Here is a 26516-nt window from a genome sequence, read left to right as displayed (position 1 = left end):
TCTGCACCCCCTCTCCAAGGCCCAGGCTAAGACCGAATTTTTTATTTCATTTTAATCTTCTATTCCCCCCCCCTTGTTTACCTGTATTTCATCTTTTTTTGTAAGGGGCGATGGAAGCCGGCAGACCCGTCAGCGATCCTGTTCTGTCTCCCTGTAATGTTTGTCTGATCTTGAATGGGATTGTGCTGAAAATTGTAATTTTCCTGAAGGAACTCTCCTGACGGAATGAATAAAGTACTATCTAATCTAATCTAATTTCACAGAAAAATACCACAGTAGACTTGTCTTGTTAATCGGTGTGACTTTGACTAAAATAATCTTGTTTTGTCACCAGAAAAATGGCTACAGCTAAAGCATCTGGTTTTGTTTCCAGAAAAAATAGTAACATTTCTGTATTTGTTTTCAGAAAGATGGCTGAAAATATCGGGTTTTTTAAAAATATATTTCCATGTCTGTCCGGAGTCCTCCTCCAACTTGTTAGTCGGTTTGCCTTTTGCTAAAATACTCACTAATAGTCACTAGAAAAATGGCTAAAAATATCTGGTTGTGTTGCCATTATTTGATTTTTTTCTCCCTAAACTTTTTTTTTTTTTCATGCACACATCTGACTGCGACTCACTGAAAATGACACACAATCCACTTTTATGTCACGACCCAGCAGTTGGGAACCACTGGTCAACTGTATAACAGTTACTGGAATATTTCCATGTCTGTCCAGAGTGATTGACCACTTTGCAAAAATGAAAAGGAGACGTTACAGTTTACTTCTCAGAAAATGATTCCCTGAACAGACACACAACAGTTCATTTATTCTACTACTGTGGCTTTATTGTTTTGTGTATATTTTCTAGTTTTGTGTATCTGAAATAAGATTCGCCACATTGCCATAAATGGAAATTAAATAATATAAAAGAACCCATAGATGTAGGGCTGCTTAATTTTTTTTTTTACTTTTGCAGATGTTAAATTTGCAGATGATTACTGCAATATATATTTCAAAAAAATTCATTGCTCTTCCTTTTTGCTTTTACCAGTAGCAGTTTAGAAGTCTGGAGTAAAAAAGTGCACAAGTAGGTCAAATGCATAAGTTAATTTCAGGTGGTTAATCAAAGACCCATACAACATAATCTGATGTGATTTCATAGTTTAAAGCACTATTTATGTATTTTTTATGATAAATAAGTGCTAAAAATGTTGTTGCTTACGCGCTTTGCACGCTCATATTAATTATTTGTGTCCCAGGTGTGCCTCAGTACAGTATTAGGTCTAGTGACGCCCCAGGCGGCCCTTACTGATAAAGGCGACAGGTGATTAGATAATCAGTCCCAGCTGGGCAATCTACTAATCACCTATCAGCTGGGCTTCGAAGCCGGGCCATATATACTTGATTCCCGCAGGAGGTGCGCCGACCACGCCCCCCTCCACATTGTGCTATTTGTATTTACACAGTATGAGAAAAAAATTGAAAAGGAATTTTACTTCTGCAGCCTCATTATAGTATTGGCTAAGTTTTATATTAATAAATGTAAGTTTCTCAATACCCAACCTGTTTTTTGTGCCTTTAAAAAAAGAGCTGAAACTTAACTTTGAAACACTATCAACCTGTCGCAACCAAAAGGCTGTGAAAACTATGATGCTATGCTCCAATTGTAAACTATTTACAGAACTTGTGTGAGCCTGTAACTACCTATGCAGTACAGACTAGAGATGACCGATAATATCGGACTGCCGATATCGGCCGATAAATGCGTTAAAATGTAATATCAAAAATTATCGGTATAGGTTTCAAAATGATCAGTATTTGTTTTAAAAAGTAAAATGTATGATTTTTTAAGACGCCGCTGTGTACACGGACAAAGCGAGAAGTACAGAGCACCAGTAAACCTTAAAGGCACTGCCGTGGCGTGCCGCCTCAGTCACAGGATATTTACGGCTTTTCACACACACACAAGTGAATGCAATGCATACTTGGTCAACAGCCATGCAAGTCACACTGAGGGTGGCCGTATAAACAACTTTAACACTGTTACAAATATGCGCCACACTGTGAACCCACACCAAAGAAGAATGACAAACACATTTCGGGAGAACATCCGCACCGTAACACAACATAAACACAACAGAACATATACCCAGAACCTATTGCAGCACTAACTCTTCCGGGATACCCCCCGCTACACAACCCCCCACCTCAACCCTGCGCCCCCCCAACCCCGCCTACCTCAACCTCCCCATGTTCTCTCAGGGAGAGCATGTCCCAAATTCCAAACTGCTGTTTTGAGGCATGTTGATAAAAAATAATGCACTTTGTGACTTCAGTAATAAATATGGCTGTGCCATACTGGATTTTTTTTTCCATAACTTGAGTTGATTTATTTTGGAAAACCTTGTTACAATTGTTTAATGCATCAAGCGGGGCGTCACAACAAAATTCGGCATAATAATGTGTTCATTCCACGACTGTATACTATATATCGGTATCGGTTGATATCGACAGGTAATTAAGAGTTGTACAATATCGGAATATCAGATATCGGCAAAAAAAAGCCGTTATCGGACATCTCTAGTACAGACCCATAGTTTGGATACACCTCCTCATTCAATGCGTTTTCTTTATTTTCAGGACTTTTTACATTGTAGATTGTCACTGAAGGCATCAGAACTATGAATGAACACATGTGGAGTTACGTACTTAACAAAAATGGGTGAAATAACTGAAAAAATGTTTTGTATTCAGGTTTCTTCAAAATAGCCACCCTTTGCTCTGATTACTGCTTTGCACACTCTTGGCATTGTCTTGATGAACATGTTTTAAGTTATTTCACTTTTTTTTTGTTAAGTACATAACTGCACATGTATTCATTCATAGTTCTGATGCTTTCAGTGACCATCAACAATGTAAATATTCATTTAAAAAAAGAAAAGAAAATGCATGGACTGAGAAGGTGTGTCCAAATGTTTGGCCTGTACTGTATATATTTTACATTCTACTATAATTACTTTATTGATTAAACAACCCTCTGGCGCTGTACTGCACTGTTTTTGTTATGACCTGATCAAGGAAGTTCCCCAGGATGTAGAGACGGGAGGCAAGGTAGAATTACAAAAAGGGGAACATTTAATAAGTCCAAAAAGTGTAACAAAAAACGATGGGGCAGAAGTGCACACCATGAATGAACAAACAAAAACAGGTTCCTCAGTGGTTGGCGGGGGGAAAAGACCAGGGCGCATTGAGCACAGTAAAAAAGTCCAACACAGAATCCTATTTACCTCAGGGAGGGTAGGAAGCAAACACAAATAGGTGAGGTATTGCAGGAATAAGGAGAGACAACATACCAGGACTGACGAAGTGAAGCAGGCGCATGCAGGTGGGAGGTGCAGGAGACAACAACCGACAGGACCCAGCTGTCAGTGACGAGCTTAAATACTCCTAGGTAGAAATTTCTTGCAGGTGTGCCCCGCTGGGGACTATCGAACTGAAGAAAACAGACATCACCATAAAAGAGAAGGCAGGGAAATGACAAAACACAAAAGTTTTTGTTCATATGTTTGCAAATGCTGAACATTATAAATAAAGGAGAAAAAAAAGATGTCTTTATGAGTTGAACCAGCAGTCAGTCAAATGTCATGAGCAAACACAAAAGTTGTTAACCAGAGTAAAGTGCACGACGTTCCCAGGACGTTCAATGAGCCATATATTAAGTTGAAGCGACATTATACAGTTCTGGAATTTAAAACGAATGAAACCCCCTGAGAACATTGCAGCGACTGTTGTTGTGGAGAAAACCTAAAAATACAAAGAAAAACTCTCACAATTCATAAACACTTTTATTTTGGAATATGTTATCAGGTAAAACATTCGAAGCGAGAACATGTCGAAGGCAGCTTCATGCACTGTGACATGATAGTTTATGCATATCATAACTCAAATATAACATACTTTTAATGTACTTTTAGGAATTAAGATATATTCATTATAGCTAATAAATGTGTATTTATTTAAAAAAGACTCTCTAAAAATAATAAAAACAGAAGCTTCTGTCATAGTAAAATACCGTGTTGGTAATAAACTGGTAGAAGTTTTAGCATACTTTTGGTATGAATGTAATACAGTAGTGCAATTCCAGCAGGCATGAAAAGTCACGACATAACATGGTAGCATCACTCAAAGAACACGGTTTCCTTCTCCACACCACATTCCAAGACATCCTCATAAATAAATACAAACCTTTCTCCTCCTCTCTTTCACGTTGAACCAGAAAAATGTATATGATATTCTTTTATAGAAATATATATTTGTAAGTGCTTTCTTCAAGTGCTTTACCTCCAGGGATTCGATATAATATGATTCGAGTAACAATACAACATGTTATAGGAATATAAATAATACAAATCTCAATAAGCAATACAATAAAGGAATGAAAAAGAATGAGCCGGAAAAGCCTATTTTTGCTCGCCGCACAGCAGAGCGAGTCCATGGGCACTCAGGCTGAGGACCAGAAGGTCCACTTCAGTTTTGTCTCCCGTCTCCACACACAGGAAATCCCCGTCCTTCCTCAGCGTCACACCGGTGGAGCTGAGCAGCCTCTCCGCGTGCTGCAAAGTTTGTTTTTTCTGCAGCGCACTGGGAAGGGACTGGATGGGGAGAGGCAGGCTGCTCTGCCTCAGCATTGACACCTGCATGGATGGAAAGAGACAAACTTGAGTTAAAACACCAAGTGTCTTTTTTCAAAACGTTATCTCTTATCATTTAAATGATGTGGATAATGACGATAAACAGATTTCCCTTAAGCAATTTCCTTGAAATAATTTTACTACAGTTTCCCCTCATTTATCGCTCTTAATTGGTTACAGACCGCCCGCAATGAGTGTATTTCAGCCCAAAATAAATATCTTGCTTCAATCAATTGAAGCAAAAAGAGCTGTATACAACCATCAAAATCTTTTTTTTTTACATAAAAATGCCACCTGTATGGCATTACACTTGTTTTTACTTAATATAGTAGACATGATAAATAAAACAAGTAATATAATGTACTGTAAAACAAAACCCAAAACCAGTGAAGTCGGCACGTTGTGTAAATGGTAAATAAAAACAGAATACAATGATTTGCAAATCCTTTTCAACTTATATTCAATTGAATAGACTGCGAAGACCAGATACTTAACGTTCAAACAGGAAAAAACTTTATTATTTTGCAAATATTAGCTCATTTGGAAATGTATGCCTGCAACATGTTTCAAAAAAGCTGGCACCAGTGGAAAAAAAGACTGAGAAAGTTGAAGAATGCCCATCAAACACTTATTTGGAACATCCCACGGGTGAACAGGCTAATTGGGAACGGGTGGGTGTCATGATTGGGTATAAAAGCAGCTTCCGTGAAATGCTCAGGCATTCACAAACAAGGATGGCGCGAGGGTCACCACTTTGTCAACAAATGTGTGAGCAAATTGTCGAACACTTAAAGAACAACATTTCTCAAAGAGCTATTGCAAGGAATTCAGGGATTTCACCATCTACGGTCCGTAATATCATCAAAAGATATAGAGAATCTGGAGAAATCACTGCATGTAAGCAGCAAGGCTGAAAACCAACTTTGAAGGCCTGTGACCTTCAATCCCTCAGGCAGTACTGCCTCAAAAATTGTCATCAGTGTGTATAAGGATTACACCACATGGGCTCAGGAACACTCCCAAAAACAACTGTCAGTAACTACAGTTGGTCGCTACATTTGTAAGTGCAAGTTAAAACTCTACTATGCAAAGCCAAAGCCGTTTATCAACAACACCCAGAAACGTCGCTGGGCCCAAGCTCATCTAAGATGGACTGATGCAAAGTGGAAAAGTGTTCTGTGGTCCACATTTCCAATTGTTTTTGGAAACTGTGGATGTCGTGTCCTCCGGACCAAAGAGGAAAAGAACCATCCGGACTGTTACAGGCGCAAAGTTCAAATGCCAGCATCTGGGATGGTATGGGGTTGTTTTAGAGCCCAAGGTATGGGAAACTTACACATCTGTGAAGGCACCTATTAATGCTGAAAGGTACATATAGGTTTTGGAGCAACATATGTTGACATCCAAGCAACGATATCATGGACGCCCCTGCTTATTTTAGCAAGAAAATGCCAAGCCACGTGTTACAACAGCGTGGCTTCATAGTAAAAGAGTGCGGGTACTAAACTGGCCTGCCTGTAGTCTAGACCTGTCTCCAATTGAAAATGTGTGGCGCATTATGAAGCCTAAAATACCACAACAGAGACCTCGGACTGTTGAACAACTTGAGCAGTTCATCAAGAAATTCCATCCAAAAAGCTTAAAAAATTGGTCTCCTCAGTTCTCAAACATTTACTGTGTCGTTAAAAGGAAAGGCCATGTAACACAGTGGTAAAAATGCTCCTGTGCCATTTTGCAATGTGTTGCTGCCATTAAATTCTAAGTTAATGATTATTTGCAAAAAAAAAAAAATATTTCTCTGTTGGAACATTAAGTATCTTGTCTTTGCAGTCTATTCAAATGAATATAAGTTAAAAAAAGATTTGCAAATCATTGTATTCTGTTTTTATTCACGATTACACAATGTGCCAACTTCACTGGTTTTGGGTTTTGTGAAGTGAAGTGAATTATATATATATAGCGCTTTTTCTCTAGTGACTCAAAGCGCTTTACATAGTGAAACCCAATATCTAAGTTACATTCAAACCAGTGTGGGTGGCACTGGAAGCAGGTAGGTAAAGTGTCTTGCCCAAGGACACAACGGCAGTGACTAGGATGGTGGAAGCGGGAATCGAACCTGCAACCCTCAAGTTGCTGGCACGGCCACTCTACCAACCGAGCTAAACCGCCCCGGTCTACAGCGGTTTTGTACATTTTCCAGCATAATAATGTCTAAATAAAGTAAAAGTATTGGCCACTGGAGTAAGTCAAACCAATCAGAGCAAGTTGTTCAGTAGCGTGGCCACTGATCGGCTCAGCCTCGGCCAATGTTGCATAAAATGAAAGTAAAAGTGACCAAAGGGTCTCGCATAATGTTAAAACTTGTATTAAGTAGGGGTGAGGATCTCAATAAATCAATGCAATTCCGATTCTTCGTCGCCATGGAGGTGAGGATTACTGATTCAGAAGTAGCTAAAACACTGTCGGATGGATGTTAGCTGTTAGCTAGCTAGTCATGTTTAAAGCACCTCTTCCTGAGGGCGTTTCAGTGTTATAACTTCACATTTATCGTTAGTTTTTAGACCAAACTGCGTCCATTCTCCCTTTTCTATCTACACACCTTGTCTGCTTGTAAGTACTCTGTGACTGTGTGTTGCCAAACATGCTCCTCTGATCATACAACCATGACGGGATGTTGCGCCGTCAAGCCCGTAAAAAAAAGAAGTGAAATATTGGGAACCGGTACTTTTTAAATAAAGTCAATCAATCAATCAATCAATCAATGTTCACTTATATAGCCCTAAATCATTAGTGTTTCAAAGGGCTGGTAGGCCCACATAAGGGCAAGAAAAACTCACACCCAGTGGGACGTCGGTGACAATGATGACTATGAGAACCTTGGAGAGGACGAAAGCAATGGATGTCGAGCGGGTCTAACATGATACTGTGAAAGTTCAATCCATAGTGGATCCAACACAGCGGCGAGAGTCCAGTCCAAAGCGAATCCAACACAGCAGCAAGTATAGTACCATTTTTGATTCACTAGTACCGCAGTACTATACGAGTACCGGTATACCATACAACTTTGATTCCACCTTAAAGGCCTACTGAAACCCACTACTACCCACTGATAGTTTAAATATCAATGATGAAATATTAACATTGCAACACATGCCAATACGGCCTTTTTAGTTTACTAAATTGCAATTTTAAATTTCCCGGGAGTTTCGTCTTGAAAACGTCGTGTAATGATGATGTGTACGCAAGACGTCACGAGTTTTTAGGAAGTATGAGCGCTGCACACACACACAGCTAAAAGTCGTCTGCTTTAACCGCATAATTACACAGTATTTTGGAGATCTGTGTTGCTGAATCTTTTGCAATTTGTTCAATTAATATTGGAGAAGTCAAAGTAGAAAGATGGAGTTGGGAAGCTTTAGCCTTTAGCCACACAAACACATGGTGATTCCTTGTTTAAAATTCCTGGAGGTGAAACTTTACTATGGATCAGAGCGCGGTCAAGCGAACATGGATCCCGACCACATGTCAACCAGCAGGTTTCGGTGAGAAAATTGTGTTTAAAAAGTCGCTTCTTACCGGAGAAAAGCTGAGCTTGTGCCGTCCATAGCTGCCGTCGACTCCCCTGAGACATTGCGCGTGGAGACACACCTCCGACTATCAGGTAATATTAAACTCACTAAAACACTAGCAACACAATAGAAAGATAAGGGATTTCCCAGAATTATCCTCGTAAATGTGTTTAAAAACATCGGAATCCGTCCCAATGCAATCAGGTTTTTTTTTGTTTTGTTTTTGTTTATTTCTAGTCCGTCGCTATCAATATCCTCAAACACAAATCTTTCATCCTCGCTCAAATTAATGAGTAAATTGTAGTTTTCTCGGTCCGAATGGCTGTTTTCTTTGGAGGCTCCCATTAATATCAATGTGAATATGTGAGGAGCCATCAACATGTGACGTCATCGTCTGCGACTTCCGGTAGAGGCAAGGCATTTCTCTTAGCACCGAAAGTTGCGAACTTTATCGTGGATGTTCTCTACTAAATCCTTTCAGCAAAAATATGGCAATATCGCGAAATGATCAAGTATGACACACAGAATGGACCTGCTATCCCCGTTTGAATAAGAATATCTCATTTCAGCAGGTCTTTAAAGGGCCTCTTCCTGAGGGCGTTTCAGTGTTATAACTTCACCTTTATCGTTACTTTTTAGACCAAACTGCGTCCATTCTCCCTTTTCTATCCACACACCTTGTCTGCTTGTAAGTACTCTGTGATTGTGTGCTGCCAAACATGCTCCTCTGCTCGTAAAACCAGCAATGACATGACGGGATGTTGCGCCGTGAAATATTGGGAACGGGTACTTTTCAAATGAAGTATAGTACCATTTTTGATTCACTAGTACCGCAGTACTATACGGTATACCGTACAACCCTGATTCCACCTTAATTATTACATAATTATTTTCCCGCGGTCAGACAATTAACAGCGATAAATGAGGGATTGCTGTGAAGCAAAGCTATTTAACTCACAGCCCGGGGGCCAAATCAGGTCAGGGAATGTCACCATACTGGTTCAGTTCCAAACTTGGGAGACAAAATTTTTTGCAGCAAATTCCTAAAAACACGAGAAGAACTTGGACCTCCGTAAAAAACATTGTCAGATCTTTGCATTGAAAGAACAGAACACTGGGGTCCAAACTTATCATTGACATGACCAAGAAGTTCCTCAAGGCACCCTTTTAAGTCCTCTCTTACAAATTAATACTGTAATGTGATTTATGTGACTAAATTATTGCTTTAGCTTGTTTACTTCACATGCAGTCATGCGTTCAACTACTTTAGTTATACTAATGGCGTTCCTCAAGGTTCCATCTTAGGTCCTCTATTTTTCTTATCATTCGGGCTATTTAGCAAGTGGCTCGCGAGTTCAGTTAAAAAAGGCAGCAAATTCTTAAAAACACGAGAGCATTCCTGTTACTATGACAAAAAGAATAGACCAAACTCAAATGTGTAATGGAGATGACGCTGTCAGGCTTGCCACTGACAGTTTGTTTGTGTTTTAGTTTCTCCTCTATGTGTTTAGTATTTCCTGTCCTTAGTTACTGTCAGCAATCTTATTTTGGTTCAGCTTCCTGTTTGTCTCCCTGAGTGCTTTGTTTCCACTCAGCTGTGGCTGATTGGCACCTGGCCACACCTGATGTCAATCAGCCAGATCCTACTTTTCCTGCTTTGTTCCTCCAGTCAGTGCTGGATTATTGATTTGTCAATGTCACTTCTTGTCGCTCTTGTGATGTGTTATCGCTACTGTCGTGTCGTACCTTGTCGTGTCTTTGCAGCGTAGCGGTAAGCTATATTCGGTTGATGTTTGTAGCTTACTGTTTTTTGTTCCCTGCTTCCAGTTTGTTCTTTCATTTTACAAGTACGACTTCTGTTTCCTGCTAGATACCTGTTAGCTTCCACGCTAGACCTTTTGTTTGTTCTCCGTCCACGTGCGCGCTTTTTGTTTGAACCCTTTGTTTGTTTTTGTCTTAGTGTTTACTTAAATCATGTTTTCCTGCAAAATGCCTCTCTGCATCTTGGGGTTCTGACAGACGCTAGCTGTACGGAAAATACAGAATCAAAATAGTCGTGAAAGGAGACATCCGGTGCTGAGCTTTCTGGAAATGTAGTTGCCGCTGTCTATGAGTGACAAAAATAATGTATGGACTTCTCATGAGTAGCTATGAACACGAGTAAAGGACAAAGTAGAATGTGGTCAAGAAGACGCTTGGGTTACAGCTGTCAAGTGAAGACGAGCAGTGATGAATATGACTTACCAAGCTACAGAAGGACTCGAAGAATCCATGCTGACTGTCGACCATGAGGCTCCGACTTTCATCGGGCAACTCTAGAAATACAAAGGAGAGGGCACACAATAAGCCTGTGAAATAAGACGGCGCTTGAGGATCTCCTCTCACCTTCCAGGGCACTGACCAACAGATGAGCTGCGTTCAGAAGAGCAGCGGAGTGGCCTAAAAGATTCAGAATGTCCGACAGCAAAATGGTTTGGCCGTGGCAGCGCTCCTCCAGCTGCATCGTGTCGGCTTGATCACCAAAGCACACTTCCTCCAGCTGAACCGGGCCGGCAACGACAACACGTCATCTGGTGTTCACGTCCCATCTAGAAGGTTCACGTCACATTGACTCACCACAAGCTGTAGAGAGGACAGAGCTGCGCCGTCCCTCAAAATGTCCTGCAGTTTGGAGAACAAGGCACGCCGTGCGGATTGGGGGAGCTCGGCCAGTGCGGAAAGATCTTCCACGTCAGAACCTGTGAGAGAAGTCTGAGGTGAACACATCTGAAATGGTAGTCCTATGTTCAACGTCTTCAGATGTATCAATCAATCAATCAATGTTTATTTATATAGCCCCAAATCACAAATGTCTCAAAGGACTGTACAAACCATTACGACTACGACATCCTCGGAAGAACCCACAAAAGGGCAAGGAAAACTCACACCCAGTGGGCAGGGAGAATTCACATCCAGTGGGACGCCAGTGACAATGCTGACTATGAGAAACCTTGGAGAGGACCTCAGATGTGGGCAACCCCCCCCCCCCTTCTAGGGGACCGAAAGCAATGGATGTCGAGCGGGTCTAACATGAGACTGTGAAAGTTTAATTCATAGTGGCTCCAACACAGCCGCGAGAGTTCAGTTCAAAGCGGATCCAAGACAGCAGCAAGAGTCCCGTCCACAGGAAACCATCCCAAGCGGAGGCGGATCAGCAGCGTAGAGATGTACCCAACACATGCAGAAACTGTATATACATACATACATACTGTATATACATATACACACACACATACTGTACATATATACTGATTATATATATATATATATATATGCACACACACGTGTATACACTCATTTATTTTTATATACTCATGCATATATATATATATATATATATATATATATATATATATATATATATATATATATATATATATATATATATACATACAGGACTGTCTCAGAAAATTTGAACATTGTGATAAAGTCCTTTATTTTCTGTAATGAAACTAAAAACATGGAAATGTCATACATTCTAGATGCACTACACATCAACTGAAATATTGCAAGCCTTTTATTATTTTAATATTGCTGATTATGGCATACAGCTTAAGAAAACTCAAAAATCCTATCTCAAAAAATTTGAATATTTCCTCACACCAAGTAAAAAAAAAAAGATTTATAACAGCAAAACAAAATCAAACATTTAAAAATGTCAATTAATGCACTAAGTACTTGGTTAGGAATCCTTTCGCATGGATTACTGCATCAATGCAGCGTGGCATGGAGGCAATCGGCCTGTGGCATTGCTGAGGTGTTATGGATGCCCAGGATGTTTCAATAGCGGCCATTAGCTCATTTGCATTATTGGGTCTGGTGTCTTTCAGCTTCTTCTTCACAATACCCCACAAATTCTCTTTGGGGTTCAGGACAGTGGAGTTGGCAGGCCAATCGCGGACAGTAATGCCATGGTCAGTACACCAGTTACTGGTGGTTTTGGCACTGTGGGCAAGTGCCAGATCATGCTGGAAAATTAAATCATCATCTCCATAGAGCTTTACAACAGATGGAAGAATGGACTGCTCTTGGTACACAGCTGGATTGACTCTGGACTTGATGAAACATAGTGGACCAAAACCAGCAGCTGACATGGCTACCCAAACCATTGCTGACTGTGGGAACACACTGGATTTCAAGCAACTTGGATTTTGCTCCTCTCCAGCCTTCCTCCAGACTATAGCGCCTTGACTTCCAAATGAAATACAAAATTTGCTTTTGTCTGAAAACAGGACTCTGGACCACTCTGCAACTGTCCGTCAGTCAGACGCTTCTTGCGTTGTCTTGAGTTCAGGAGTGGCCTGACCATGGGAATACGGCTATTGTAGCTGTATCTGTTGAAAAGCTCTATGGAAATGCACCAGTGTACTGTGTACGGTACACTGGCGCAGGACAATCGAGGACAGTAATGCCATGGTCAGTACACCGTACTGGCATTACATTACTGCCATGGCAATACTTTGGGGTATTGTGAAGAAGAAGCTGAAAGACATCAGACTCAATAATGCAAATGAGCTAAGGTCGCTATTGAAGCATCCTGGGCATCCATAACACCTCAGCAATGCCACAGACTGATTTCCTCCATGCCACGCCTCATTGATACAGTAATCCGTGCAAAAAGATTTCCCAACCAGGTACTGAGTGCATTAATTGACATTTATAAATGTTTGATTTGTTTTACTGTTATAAATCTTCTTTTTTTACTTGGTGTGAAGAAATATTCAAATTTTTTTTAGATAAGATTTTGAGTTTTCTTAAGCTGTATGCCATAATCAGCAATATTAAAATAATAAAAGGCCTGCAATATTTCAGTTGATGTGTAATGGATCCAGAATGTATGACACTTTCATGTTTTTAGTTGCATTACAGAAAATAAAGGACTTTATCACAATATTCTAATTTTCTGAGACAGTCCTGTGTGTATATATATATATATATATATATATATATATATATATATATATATATATATATATATATATATATATATTTATATATACACACACATATATATATATATATATATATATATATATATATACATATATACACACACCTATATATATCAAATATAATATAGCCTGGCATGTTGTACTTGTGTAGATGATTATAGGTGTATATATATATATATATATATATATATATATATATATATATATATATATATATATATATATATATATATATACATATAAATGCAGGATCCAATTTCATGTCCCGATAAAGCTTATTTTATTACATTTACATGATGTTACATATTGTTGTATGTATGAATTTGTGGTATTTTAATGCTTTATTCACTTATTTTTAACAAAATAAAAGTGGCTTGTGCACAAAAGTAAAAAAAAAAAAAGAAGCAAATACTACCCTTGGCTCCCATTTAAATTGTTTTTGTCCCCAAAGCCTTCCTTCTTCCTGACTTTTTAAACTGTAACAAAACCCCCAAATAAATGATTTCGTATTAAAAACAACAAGAAAAATTAAAATATCAATCTAATCGATTTAGTACCTTTTATATACTGATACTGTTGTGATCCGATGGTCGGATTATCACCATATTGTTATTTTTGTTCCATTTTTATATCACTCTGCGGTTTGACATGCTTAGTTCCTGTTTTGTTCGTTTCCATGGTCACTCATTAGTTTCAGCTGCTACTCTCTTTTCCAGCACACCTGTCTTTACTAATCACCACCTTTTATAAGCCAGCCTTTTCTGTTCACTCATTGTCGGATCTTAGTTTGTTCACATACATCTGTTTATGACTTGTCTCTCACTATCGATTTCGCTAGCTCTCACGCCAAGCTTTATTTTATTCCTAGCTTTCACGCTAGTTGTTTTGTGTTTCCTTTTGTGTGCCTTTGTGCCAAATGTTTGTGTTTCGGTTAGTTTAACCTAGCTTTCCATGCTAGCGCTTTTATTTGCCTTTTCTATTTGTACCAGTGTTTTTGTTCATAGCTCCTTTTGTTTAATAAATCCCTTAGTTCTTACCTTTTTGCTGTGTTCTTGCTGACGCATCCACGGAGGACCGAATCCGGCATTACAATGCCACACAAGCCTTACAGATACAGTACTATTTATGGATCGACATCTGGATGGATCATCCCTACTTTTTACTTTAGTCCTCCAGTGACTATTTGGAATAGACTTGGTTTATTTCTCACCATGGTGGTGAGGATCAGCATGTTAGAAGCGGACTGATGACACGTCCCTTGCAGCTTGCTGTCAGATATGAACCGGTGTTCTGGCAAGACATGCATTCTCCTGTGTTTTTGAAGAAATCTCTCACGCGAGTACAATCTTCAGCGGGGACACAGCTCTGGTAAAAATCAGCTGATCAGCTAAAAATATTGGGAAATGTTTTGAGGAAAAATTATTCCCAGGCTTCAACTGGTGTATTTTGATTTAAAAGTCCTTCAGAAGTCATCAAAGGGCAAACTTTTCATTCAATCGCACCGGGCAAAACGTGTGAACCAACCGTTTAGCTGGACTGCTTCTTCCGGCATGTCCTGGCCCGCGCACCTCCCGTCCACTTCCAGGGAGTCAGTGGAGGACCACGGCTTGACCATATCGGCTTCAAAGCCCCCGATCTTCCCGGGCTGGAGGCATATCTCTGAAAACCAAACAAAAAACATATCCGATGTACTTGAATCTCTGGCGCACCCCTTGTACCAAGCCTAATTTATTCTCCACTTGAACGTAAACCAAAAGTGTTCCTGGGAACCGCTTGGCCGACAAATAGCAGTGTTCTCACCAAAGGTCCCGTCCTTTTTAATGTCCAGTTCCAGGACGCTGTAGGCGATGACTGTAGCAGAGGGGATCTCCAGGACGACATCACTGTCCACTTCGATCTCATTGATGTCCTTGACACACAACTGAAATCAAACATGTTACATGTCACCAATATTGTCCGCAACTAGGATCTCCGACTGGCCAACAAAGGAAAAAAATCTAAATTTTTTATATCGGCCGATATCACGATTCGAAAGAAATCACTCATTTTGTCATGTTCCAAAGTTACATTGCTGGCAAGTGACATGTGAAGACATCATGTGTGATATCATTATTCAAGCTATTCTTATTGTAAAGTTCCATACACGAACGCAACTACAACAATTTGCATATTACAAAGTGCAAAAGTGTTTAATGTTTTAAATAGTTTGTTTTTTTTGTCCTGTCCAGTCACTCAGACAAATAATGTTGTTGATGATCTACATCTGCTGTACAGATTTATGTTAGAAAAGAGAAGTGTTGGATACTTCTCTGGTTGCCTTATTTGCATTGTGACTTTATTAAATGCATTGATTTCGTGTTTGGACAGCAGCAGGAAGGGATAAAAGTAAAAAAGGAAGACAGAGGGGGAAAAATTGCGGGGACAAGAGGGGAATAGGACCGAGAGACAACACCCAGCAGGCACAAGACATTGAAACATTTTTGACAACTTGTTGAATTAGGTTGAGCAACTCAAGCATAACGTTGAAACACGCTTTTTGAGGACGTTTAATCAATGTTGGGTTCTGACGTTGAATTGACCATTGAATTTTGGTCATTTCCCAACCAATATTCTACAACACAATTACAATGTTGAAACATACTTTTTGACAACTTTTAATCAATGTCAGGTTGTGACGTTGATTTGACCATTGAAATTTGGTCATTTCCCAACCAATATTCTACAACACAAATACAACTTTGAAACAACATGCTTTTTAACATTTAATCAATGTCGAGTTGTGACGTTGATTTGACCATTGAAATTTGGTCATTTCCCAACCAATATTCTACAACAGTGGTTCTCAACCTTTTTTCAGTGATGTACCCCCTGTGAACATTTTTTTTTTTATTCAAGTGCCCCCTAAACAGAGAAAAGCATTTTGGGTTGAAAAAAAGAGATAAAAAAGTGAAATACAGCACTATGTAATCAGTTTCTGATTTATTAAATTGTATAACAGTGCAAAATATTGCTCATTTGTAGTGGTGTTTCTTGAACTATTTGGAAAAAAAGATATAACTAAAAACTTGTTAAAAAAAACAAGTTATTCAATAATAAATAAAGATTTCTACACATTGATGTAATCATCAACTTAAAGTGCACTCTTTGGGAATTGAAATAGAGATCCATCTGGATTCATGAACTTAATTCTAAAAATTTCTTCACAAAAGAAGAAATCTTTAACATCAATATTTATGGAACATGTCCACAAAACATCTAGCTGTCAACACTGAATATTGCATTGTTGCATTTCTTTTCACAGTTTATGAACTTACATTCATATTTTGTTGAAGTATTATTCAATAAACATATTTATAAAGGATTTTTTAATTGTTGCTTTTTTTAGAATGATTTAAAAAATCTCACGTACCCTTTGGCATACCTTCAAGTACCCCCAGGGGTACGCGTACCCTCATTTGAGAACCACTGTTCTACAACACAAATACAACGTTGAAACAACATGCTTTTTGACGTTGATTTGACCATTGAAATGTGGTCATTTTCCAACCAATATTCTACAACAAATACAATGTTGAAACATTCTTTTTGACAACGTTTAATCAATGTCAGGTTGTGACGTTAATTTGACCATTGAAATTTGGTCATTTTCCAACCAATATTCTACAACACAAATACAAACATGCTTTTTGACTACGTTTAATCAATGTCAGGTTATGACGTTAATTTGACCATTGAAATTTGGTGGTTTACCAACCAATATCCTACAACACAAATACAACGTTGAAAGATGCTTTTTGACGTTTAATCAACGTTTGGTTGCGACGTTGATTTGACCATTGAAATTTGGTAATTTCCCAACTAATATTCTACAACACAAATACAAACATGCTTTTTGACTACGTTTAATCAATGTCAGGTTATGACGTTAATTTGACCATTGAATTTTGGTGGTTTACCAACCAATATCCTACAACACAAATACGTTGAAACATGCTTTTTAACGTTTAATCAATGTTAGGTTGCGACGTCGATTTGACCATTGAAATGTGGTCATTTTCCAACCAATATTCTACAACACAAATACAATGTTGAAACATTCTTTTTGACAACGTTTAATCAATGTCAGGTTGTGACGTTAATTTGACCATTGAAATTTGGTCATTTCCCAACCAATATTCTACAACACAAATACAAACATGCTTTTTGACTACGTTTAATCAATGTCAGGTTATGACGTTAATTTGACCATTGAAATTTGGTGGTTTACCAACCAATATCCTACAACACAAATACAACGTTGAAAGATGCTTTTTGACGTTTAATCAATGTTTGGTTATGACGTTAATTTGACCATTGAAATTTGGTGGTTTCCCAACCAATATTCTACAACACAAATACAAACATGCCTTTTGACTACGTTTAATCAATGTCAGGTTATGACGTTAATTTGACCATTGAAATTTGGTGGTTTCCCAACCAATATCCCACAACACAAATACAACGTTGAAACATGCTTTTTGACGTTTAATCAATGTTGGGTTGCGATGTTGATTTGACCATTGAAATTTGGTAATTTCCCAACTAATATTCTACAACACAAATACAACATTGAAACAACATACTTTTTGACAACGTTTAATCAATGTCAGATTGTGACGTTAATTTGACCATTGAAATTTGGTAATTTTCCAACCAATATTCTACAACACAATAACAATGTTGAAAAATGCTCTTTGATGACGTTTAATCGATGTCAGGTTGTGACGTTAATTTGACCATTGAAATGTGGTCATTTCCCAACCGATATTTTATAACACAAATAAAATGTTGAAATATGCTTTTTGACGACGTTTAATCAATGTCAGGTTCTTACGTTGCTTTGACCATTGAAATTTGGTCATTTCCCAATCAATATTATACAACACAAACACAACGTTGAAATATGCTTTTTGACGACGTTTAATCAATGTTGGGTTCTGACGTTGATTTGACCAGTGAAATTTGTTCATTTCGCAATCAATATTATACAACACAAATACGTTTAAACATGCTTTTTGACAGCATTCAATCATTGGCAAGTTGTGACGCTGATTTGACCATTGAAATGTGATCATCAATCAATCAATCAATGTTTACTTATATAGCCCTAAATCACTAGTGTCTCAAAGGGCTGCACAAACCACTACGACATCCTCGGTAGGCCCACATAAGGGCAAGGAAAACTCACACCCAGTGGGACATCGGTGACAATAATGACCCAGTGGGACGTCGGTGACAATGATGACTATGAGAACCTTGGAGAGGAGGAAAGCAATGGATGTCGAGCGGGTCTAACATGATACTGTGAAAGTTCAATCCATAATGGATCCAACACAGTCGCGAGAGTCCAGTCCAAAGCGGATCCAACACAGCAGCGAGAGTCCCGTTCACAGCGGAGCCAGCAGGAAACCATCCCAAGCGGAGGCGGATCAGCAGCGCAGAAATGTCCCCAGCCGATACACAGGCGAGCAGTACATGGCCACCAGATCGGACCGGACTCCCTCCACAAAGGAGAGGGGGACATAGAAGAAAAAGAAAAGAAACGGCAGATCAACTGGTCTAAAAAGGGAGTCTATTTAAAGGCTAGAGTATACAAATGAGTTTTAAGGTGAGACTTAAATGCTTCTACTGAGGTGGCATCTCGAACTGTTACCGGGAGGGCATTCCAGAGTACTGGAGCCCGAAATGAAAAAGCTCTACAGCCCGCAGACTTTTTTTGGGCTTTGGGAATCACTAATAAGCCGGAGTCCTTTGAACGCAGATTTCTTGCCGGGACATATGGTACAATACAATCGGCAAGATAGGATGGAGCTAGACCGTGTAGTATTTTATACGTAAGTAGTAAAACCTTAAAGTCACATCTTAAGTGCACAGGAAGCCAGTGCAGGTGAGCCAGTACAGGCGTAATGTGATCAAACTTTCTTGTTCTTGTCAAAAGTCTAGCAGCCGCATTTTGTACCAACTGTAATCTTTTAATGCTAGACATGGGGAGACCCGAAGATAATACGTTACAGTAGTCGAGGCGAGACGTAACAAACGCATGGATAATGATCTCAGCGTCTTTAGTGGACAGAATGGAGCGAATTTTAGCGATATTGTGGAGATGAAAGAAGGCCGTTTTAGTAACGCTTTTAATGTGTGCCTCAAAGGAGAGAGTTGGGTCGAAGATAATACCCAGATTCTTTACCGTGTCGCCTTGTTTAATTGCTTGGTTGTCAAATGTTAGAGTTGTATTATTAAATAGAGTTCGGTGTCTAGCAGGACCGATAATCAGCATTTCCGTTTTTTTGGCGTTGAGTTGCCAAAAGTTAGCGGACATCCATTGTTTAATTTCATTAAGACACGCCTCCAGCTGACTACAATCCGGCATGTTGGTCAGCTTTAGGGGCATGTAGAGTTGGGTGTCATCAGCATAACAGTGAAAGCTAACACCGTATTTGCGTATGATGTCACCTAGCGGCAGCATGTAGATGCTGAAGAGTGCAGGGCCAAGGACCGAACCCTGGGGAACTCCACACGTTACCTTAACGTAGTCCGAGGTCACATTGTTATGGGAGACACACTGCATCCTATCAGTAAGATAAGAGTTAAACCAAGACAGGGCTAAGTCTGACATACCAATTCGTGTTTTGATACGTTCTAATAAAATATTATGATCGACAGTATCGAAAGCAGCGCTAAGATCGAGGAGCAGCAACATAGATGACGCATCAGAATCCATCGTTAGCAATAGATCATTAGTCATTTTTGCGAGGGCTGTCTCCGTGGAGTGATTTGCCCTGAAACCGGATTGAAAGGTTTCACATAGATTGTTAGACGCTAAGTGTTCATTTAACTGCTCCGCAACAATTTTTTCGAGGATTTTTGAAATAAAGGGAAGGTGAGACACCGATCGGTAGTTTACCATGAGGTCAGGATCGAGGTTAGGTCTATTAAGAAGAGGATGAATAACCACTTTTTTGAATGCTAGGGGAACAGTGCCCGAGGAAAGTGATAAGTTTATAATATTTAGCACTGATGGACCTAATAATACAAAGAGCTCCTTGATCAGTTTCCCAGGAAGTGGGTCAAGTAAACATGTTGTTTGCTTTATTCCATTTACACGTTGTAACAATTCCTCTAATGTCATTTCCTCAAAACGAGAGAAACTATTTTGGAGGGCAGTATCTGCCGTATATACAATCGTGTCAGTGTTAATAGAACCCCGTTGTAGCTGGGACGCATTGTCTTTAATCTCCTTTCTAATGGCTTCAATTTTATTACTAAAGAATTGCATAAAGTCATCAGCTGAGTGGGTGGAGCTACTGGAAGGAGTCCCTTGTTGGGTTAGCGATGCTACCGTACTAAACAAAAATTTAGGATCGTTTTTATTACGGTGGATGAGATTTGAGTAATATTTAGCTTTAGCTAAGGTAAGCATGCGTTTATAAGTTATTAAACCATCACTCCATGCTTGATGGTGCACCTCAAGTTTAGTCGTGCGCCATTTGCGTTCCAGCTTTCTACATAATAATTTCTGAGCTCTAGTTTCTTCTGTAAACCACGGGGTGCGCTTTTTTGGAGCCTTTTTCCCAACCATTTCCCAACTCATTTCCCAACCAATATTCTACAACTCAAATACAACGTTGAAACTACATGCTTTTTGACAACGTTTAATCAATGTTGGGTTCTGATGTTAATTTGACCATTGAAATTTGGTCATTTCCCAACCAATATTGTATAACACAAATACCGTATTTCCTTGAATTGGGCAGGGCATATAGTATGCGCCTGCCTTGAATTACTGCCGGGTCAAACTCGCTTCCCAAACTAATTAGCGCATGCTTAGTATTACCGCCTGGTCAAACTCGTGACATCACGAGTGACACTTCCCCTGTCATCATTTTCAAAATGGAGGAGGCGGATTTCAATACCGGAAATTTGCAATCACATAAAGGAAAGAAAATTAAGAGTTATTCAGTAGGATTTAAAGTCCAAGCTTACGTCACACTCAAATTTTTACTGCATACCTTTGGTAAGTGCCGGAGTGAGAAGAGGTTTTAAAATAATTAGCGCATGCTTACTTTTACCGCATGCCTTTGGTAAGCTCAGAAGTGAGAAGAGATTTTAAATTAATTAGCGCCCCGGCGGCAATTCAAAGAAATAAAGTACGTTAAAACATGCTTTTTGACGATGTTTAATCAATGTCAGGTTCTGAGCTTGATTTGACCTTTGAAATTTGATAATTTCCCAACTAACATTCTACAACACAAATACAACGTTGAAACATACTTTTTGACGACGTTTAATCAATGTCAGGTTCTGAGGTTGAGCTGTATTGTAACTCACTTCAGGCCAGGGTCTTCTAAAGTTCCCCAAAACTTATTTTAAACCCAGTGTAGACCTGGCAATCCAGGCTATATGTCACAATGTGTTGGTGACGAACCCCAAGATGCAAAGATGGCAGGATTTGTCCAGGAAAACATGATTTAATGTTAAAAATAAATGTAAAACACAAACCAGGAATAGTGAAACTGAAAACCAGAACCAGAAAAATGGAAACAGCTAATGACTAACAAGATCTACCCACAGTAACAGGAAAATACAAAACAAAAGAGCTAGGAGACAGCAAACTGTAAATAGCAATTACTAGGAACTATTATTCAGGAACAGCTTACCGCACAGACATTGACAAGTCATAATGACAATACTCCAGCACCTGACTGGAGGACAAAGCAGGTTTAAATAGCAGCCGGCTGATTGACACCAGGTGTGGCCAAGTGCCAATCAGCCGCAGCTGAGGGGAACCAGCGCACAGGGAGAAAAGCAGGAAATAACCAAAATAAAAGCGCTGACAGGAAACAAAGACGAACACAGAGGAAAAACTAAAACATAACCAATCTGTCAGGGACAGACCTGACACTATAGCTCCTAGACTCTGGAACAACTTGCACCAGTCTCTCCGTGAGCTTGACTGTGTTGACATTTTTAAGAAACATTTAAAAACTTTTCTTTTTAGTCAAGCATTTAGTAAATACACATTTTAACCATCATTTTTAATCCACTTTTTATGATGTTGCCCCTGTTGTTTTAATTGAGTTGTTGCTTTACTTCACCTACGTTTTGTGCGGTGCTTTGTGATTTTACCTGTGAAAAGAGCTTTATAAAAAAAATGTACTTACTTACTTACATACACTCTATGACCTATGTGCCAAAGTCAAGGCCCGTGGGCCAGATTCGGCCCGCAAATGAATGATCTATGGCCCCCGGGATGATATTTGATTAGTATTAGTACCGGCCTGCAGGCCAAAGTCGCCTGCCGCTGTTTTACACGCACCAATACTCCATCAGTGTTGGCGCTAGGAAATTTTAAAATGGCCCGTCAAGTCATAAAAATGGGGTCCCACAGAAAATTTTTGGGGTCCCACTTTTTTGTAACCGTTTTGAAAACCAATGATAAATGTATGCATTATCCTGTTATATCTCACATTCTATATTGTGTTTTGGAAACAGGTTGTCATAAACGTTACTTGAATCATTAAAAAAATATATATGCATATGTAAATGTATTAAGTTATAAACATTAATTTACTCTCTCCTATCCTTCATGGATCTAAACTTTACCACTCCCGGTATTTTTTCCTATATTTTTATTGTAATACAAACCCCGTTTGCATATGAGTTGGGAAATTGTGTTAGATGTAAAAATAAACGGAATACAGTGATTTGCAAATCATTTTCAACCCATATTCAGTTGAATATGCCACAAAGACAACATATTTGATGTTTAAACTGATAAACATTTTTTTTTTGTGCAAATAATCTTTAACTTTAGAATGTGATGCCAGCAACACGTGACAAAGAAGTTGGGAAAGGTGGCAATAAATACTGATAAAGTTGAGGAATGCTCATCAAACACTTATTTGGAACATCCCACAGGTGTGCAGGCTAATTTGGAACAGGTGGGTGCCATGATTGGGTATAAAAACAGCTTCCCAAAAAATGCTCAGTCTTTCACAAGAAAGGATGGGGTGAGGTACACCCCTTTGTCCACAACTGCGTGAGCAAATAGTCCAACAGTTTGAGAACAACGTTTCTCAAAGTGCAATTGCAATAAATTTAGGGATTTCAACATCTATGGTCCATAATATCATCAAAAGGTTCAGAGAATCTGGAGAAATCACTCCACGTAAGCGGCATACCCGGAAACCAACATTGAATGACTGTGACCTCCGATCCCTCAGACGGCACTGTATCAAAAACCGACATCAATCTCTAAAGGATATCACCACATGGGCTCAGGAACACTTCAGAAAACCACTGTCACTAAATACAGTTGGTCGCTACATTTGTAAGTGCAAGCTAAAGCTCTACTATGCAAAGCGAAAGCCATTTATCAACCACATCCAGAAACCCCGCCGGCTTCTCTGGGCCCGAGATCATCTAATATGGATTGATGCAAAGTGTAAAAATTGTTTTGTGGTCTGACGAGTTCACATTTCAAATTGTTTTTGGAAATATTCGACATCGTGTGATCCGGACCAAAGAGGAAGCGAACCATCCAGACTGTTATCGACGCAAAGTTCAAAAGCCAGCATCTGTGAAGCCAAGGGGGTTCATTAGTGCCCAAGGCATGGGTAAATTACACATCTGTGAAGGCACCATTAATGCAGAAAGGTACATACAGCTTTTGGAACAACATATGCTGCCATCTCAGCGCCGTCTTTTTCATGGACGCCCCTGCTTATTTTAGCAAGATAATGCCAAGCCATATTCAGCACGTGTTACAACAGCGTGGCTTCGTGAAAAAAGAGTGCGGGTACTTTCCTGGCCTGCCTGCAGTCCAGACCTGTCTCCCATCGAAAATATGTGGCGCATTATGTAGCGTAAAATACGACAGCGGAGACCCCGGACTGTTGAACAACTGAAGCTCTACGTAAAACAAGAATGGGAAAGAATTCCACTTCCAAAGCTTCAACAGTTAGTTTCTTCAGTTCCCAAACGTTTATTGAAAGTTGTTAAAAGAAAAGGTGATGTAACACAGTGGTGAACATGCCCTTTCCCGACTACTTTGGCTCGTGTTGCAGCCATGAAATTCAAAGTTAATTACAATTTGCAAAAAAAAAATAAAGTTTATGAGTTTGAACATCAAATATCTTGTCTTTGTAGTGCAATCAATTGAATATGGGTTGAAAAGGTTTTGCAAATCATTGTATTCCGTTTATATTTACATCCAACACAATTTCCCAACTCATATGGAAACGGGGTTTGTATTTTCAGAATGTATTTGTTCTATTTTTGGCCAAAGTAAGACGAAGAAAACAATGTGAAGTTGTCTTTATTTTTTAAATTTTAATGCCATTATTTTAGTAGTCCGGCCCGCGTTTGCACAGATTTTCCTCTATGAGACCCCTAAGCTAAAATGACTTTGACACCCCTGGCCTATGTATTGTACTTGTATTTTAAATTGCTTATCCATCCATCCATCCATCCATCCATCCATCCATCATCTTCCGCTTATCCGAGGTCGGGTCGCGGGGGCAGCAGCCTAAGCAGGGAAGCCCAGACTTCCCTATCTCCAGCCACTTCGTCTAGCTCTTCCCGGGGGATCCCGAGGCGTTCCCAGGCCAGCCGGGAGACATAGTCTTCCCAACGTGTCCTGGGTCTTCCCCGTGGCCTCCTACCAGCTGGACGTGCCCTAAACACATCCCTAGGGAGGCGTTCGGGTGGCATCCTGACCAGATGCCCGAACCACCTCATCTGGCTCCTCTCGATGTGGAGGAGCAGCGGCTTTACGTTGAGCTCCTCCCGGATGGCAGAGCTTCTCACCCTATCTCTAAGGGAGAGCCCCGCCACCCGGCGGAGGAAACTCATTTCGGCCGCTTGTACCCGTGATCTTATCCTTTCGGTCATGACCCAAAGCTCATGACCATAGGTGAGGATGGGAACGTAGATCGACCGGTAAATTGAGAGCTTTGCCTTCCGGCCCAGCTCCTTCTTCACCACAACGGATCGATACAACGTCCGCATTACTGAAGACGCCGCACCGATCCGCCTGTCGATCTCACGATCCACTCTTCCCCCACTCGTGAACAAGACTCCTAGGTACTTGAACTCCTCCACTTGGGGCAGGGTCTCCTCCCCAACCCGGAGATGGCACTCCACCCTTTTCCGGGCGAGAACCATGGACTCGGACTTGGAGGTGCTGATTCTCATTCCGGTCGCTTCACACTCGGCTGCGAACCGATCCAGTGAGAGCTGAAGATCCCGGCCGGATGAAGCCATCAGGACTACATCATCTGCAAAAAGCAGAGACCTAATCCCGTGGCCACCAAACCGGAACCCCTCAACGCCTTGGCTGCGCCTAGAAATTCTGTCCATAAAAGTTATGAACAGAATCGGTGACAAAGGACAGCCTTGGCGGAGTCCAACCTTCACTGGAAACGTGTCCGACTTACTGCCAGCAATGCGGACCAAGCTCTGACACTGATCATACAGGGAGCGGACTGCCACAATAAGACATTCCGATACCCCATACTCTCTGAGCACTCCCCACAGGACTTCCCGAGGGACACGGTCGAATGCCTTCTCCAAGTCCACAAAGCACATGTAGACTGGTTGGGCAAACTCCCATGCACCCTCAAAAACCCTGCCGAGAGTATAGAGCTGGTCCACAGTTCCACGACCAGGACGAAAACCACACTGTTCCTGCTGAATCCGAGGTTCGACTATCCGGCGAAGCCTCCTCTCCAGTACACCTGAATAAACCTTACCGGGAAGGCTGAGGAGTGTGATCCCACGATAGTTGGAACACACCCTCCGGTCCCCCTTCTTAAAGAGAGGGACCACCACCCCGGTCTGCCAATCCAGAGGTACCGCCCCCGATGTCCACGCAATGCTGCAGAGTCTTGTCAACCAAGACAGCCCCACAGCATCCAGAGCCTTAAGGAACTCCGGGCGGATCTCGTCCACCCCCGGGGCCTTGCCGTCGAGGAGCTTTTTAACTACCTCAGCGACCTCAGCCGCAGAAATAGGAGAGTCCACTACAGATTCCCCAGGCACCGCTTCCTCAAAGAAAGACGTGTTGGTGGGATTGAGGAGGTCTTCGAAGTATTCCCTCCACCGATCCACAACATCCGCAGTCGAAGTCAGCAGAACACCATCCGCACCATACACGGTGTTGATAGTGCACTGCTTCCCCTTCCTGAGGCGCCGTATGGTGGTCCAGAATCGCTTCGAAGCCGTCCGGAAGTCGTTTTCGATG

General features: G+C 40.4%; 1 protein-coding gene across 1 annotated transcript in view; it reads right to left on the bottom strand.

The window, feature by feature from the left end:
* Positions 1–3809: 3809 nt before the first annotated feature.
* The window catches only part of LOC133540013 (gasdermin-E-like), a 48852-nt gene continuing 26145 nt past the window's right edge, over positions 3810–26516 (bottom strand). The window contains exons 5-10 of the mRNA XM_061882462.1: positions 15035–15155; positions 14759–14893; positions 10860–10981; positions 10629–10782; positions 10488–10558; positions 3810–4677 (exon numbers count right to left, since the gene is read on the bottom strand). Of these exons, the coding sequence (XP_061738446.1) occupies positions 4444–4677; positions 10488–10558; positions 10629–10782; positions 10860–10981; positions 14759–14893; positions 15035–15155 (837 nt within the window). The 3' untranslated portion in view covers positions 3810–4443. The remainder of the gene's footprint in view (positions 4678–10487; positions 10559–10628; positions 10783–10859; positions 10982–14758; positions 14894–15034; positions 15156–26516) is intronic.

This window comes from Nerophis ophidion, linkage group LG21, assembly GCF_033978795.1.
Source record: "Nerophis ophidion isolate RoL-2023_Sa linkage group LG21, RoL_Noph_v1.0, whole genome shotgun sequence".
Classification (NCBI taxonomy): Eukaryota; Metazoa; Chordata; class Actinopteri; order Syngnathiformes; family Syngnathidae; genus Nerophis; species Nerophis ophidion.
The sequence above is the reverse complement of the archived record's forward strand: the minus strand, read 5'-3'. Positions and strand labels throughout refer to the sequence as shown.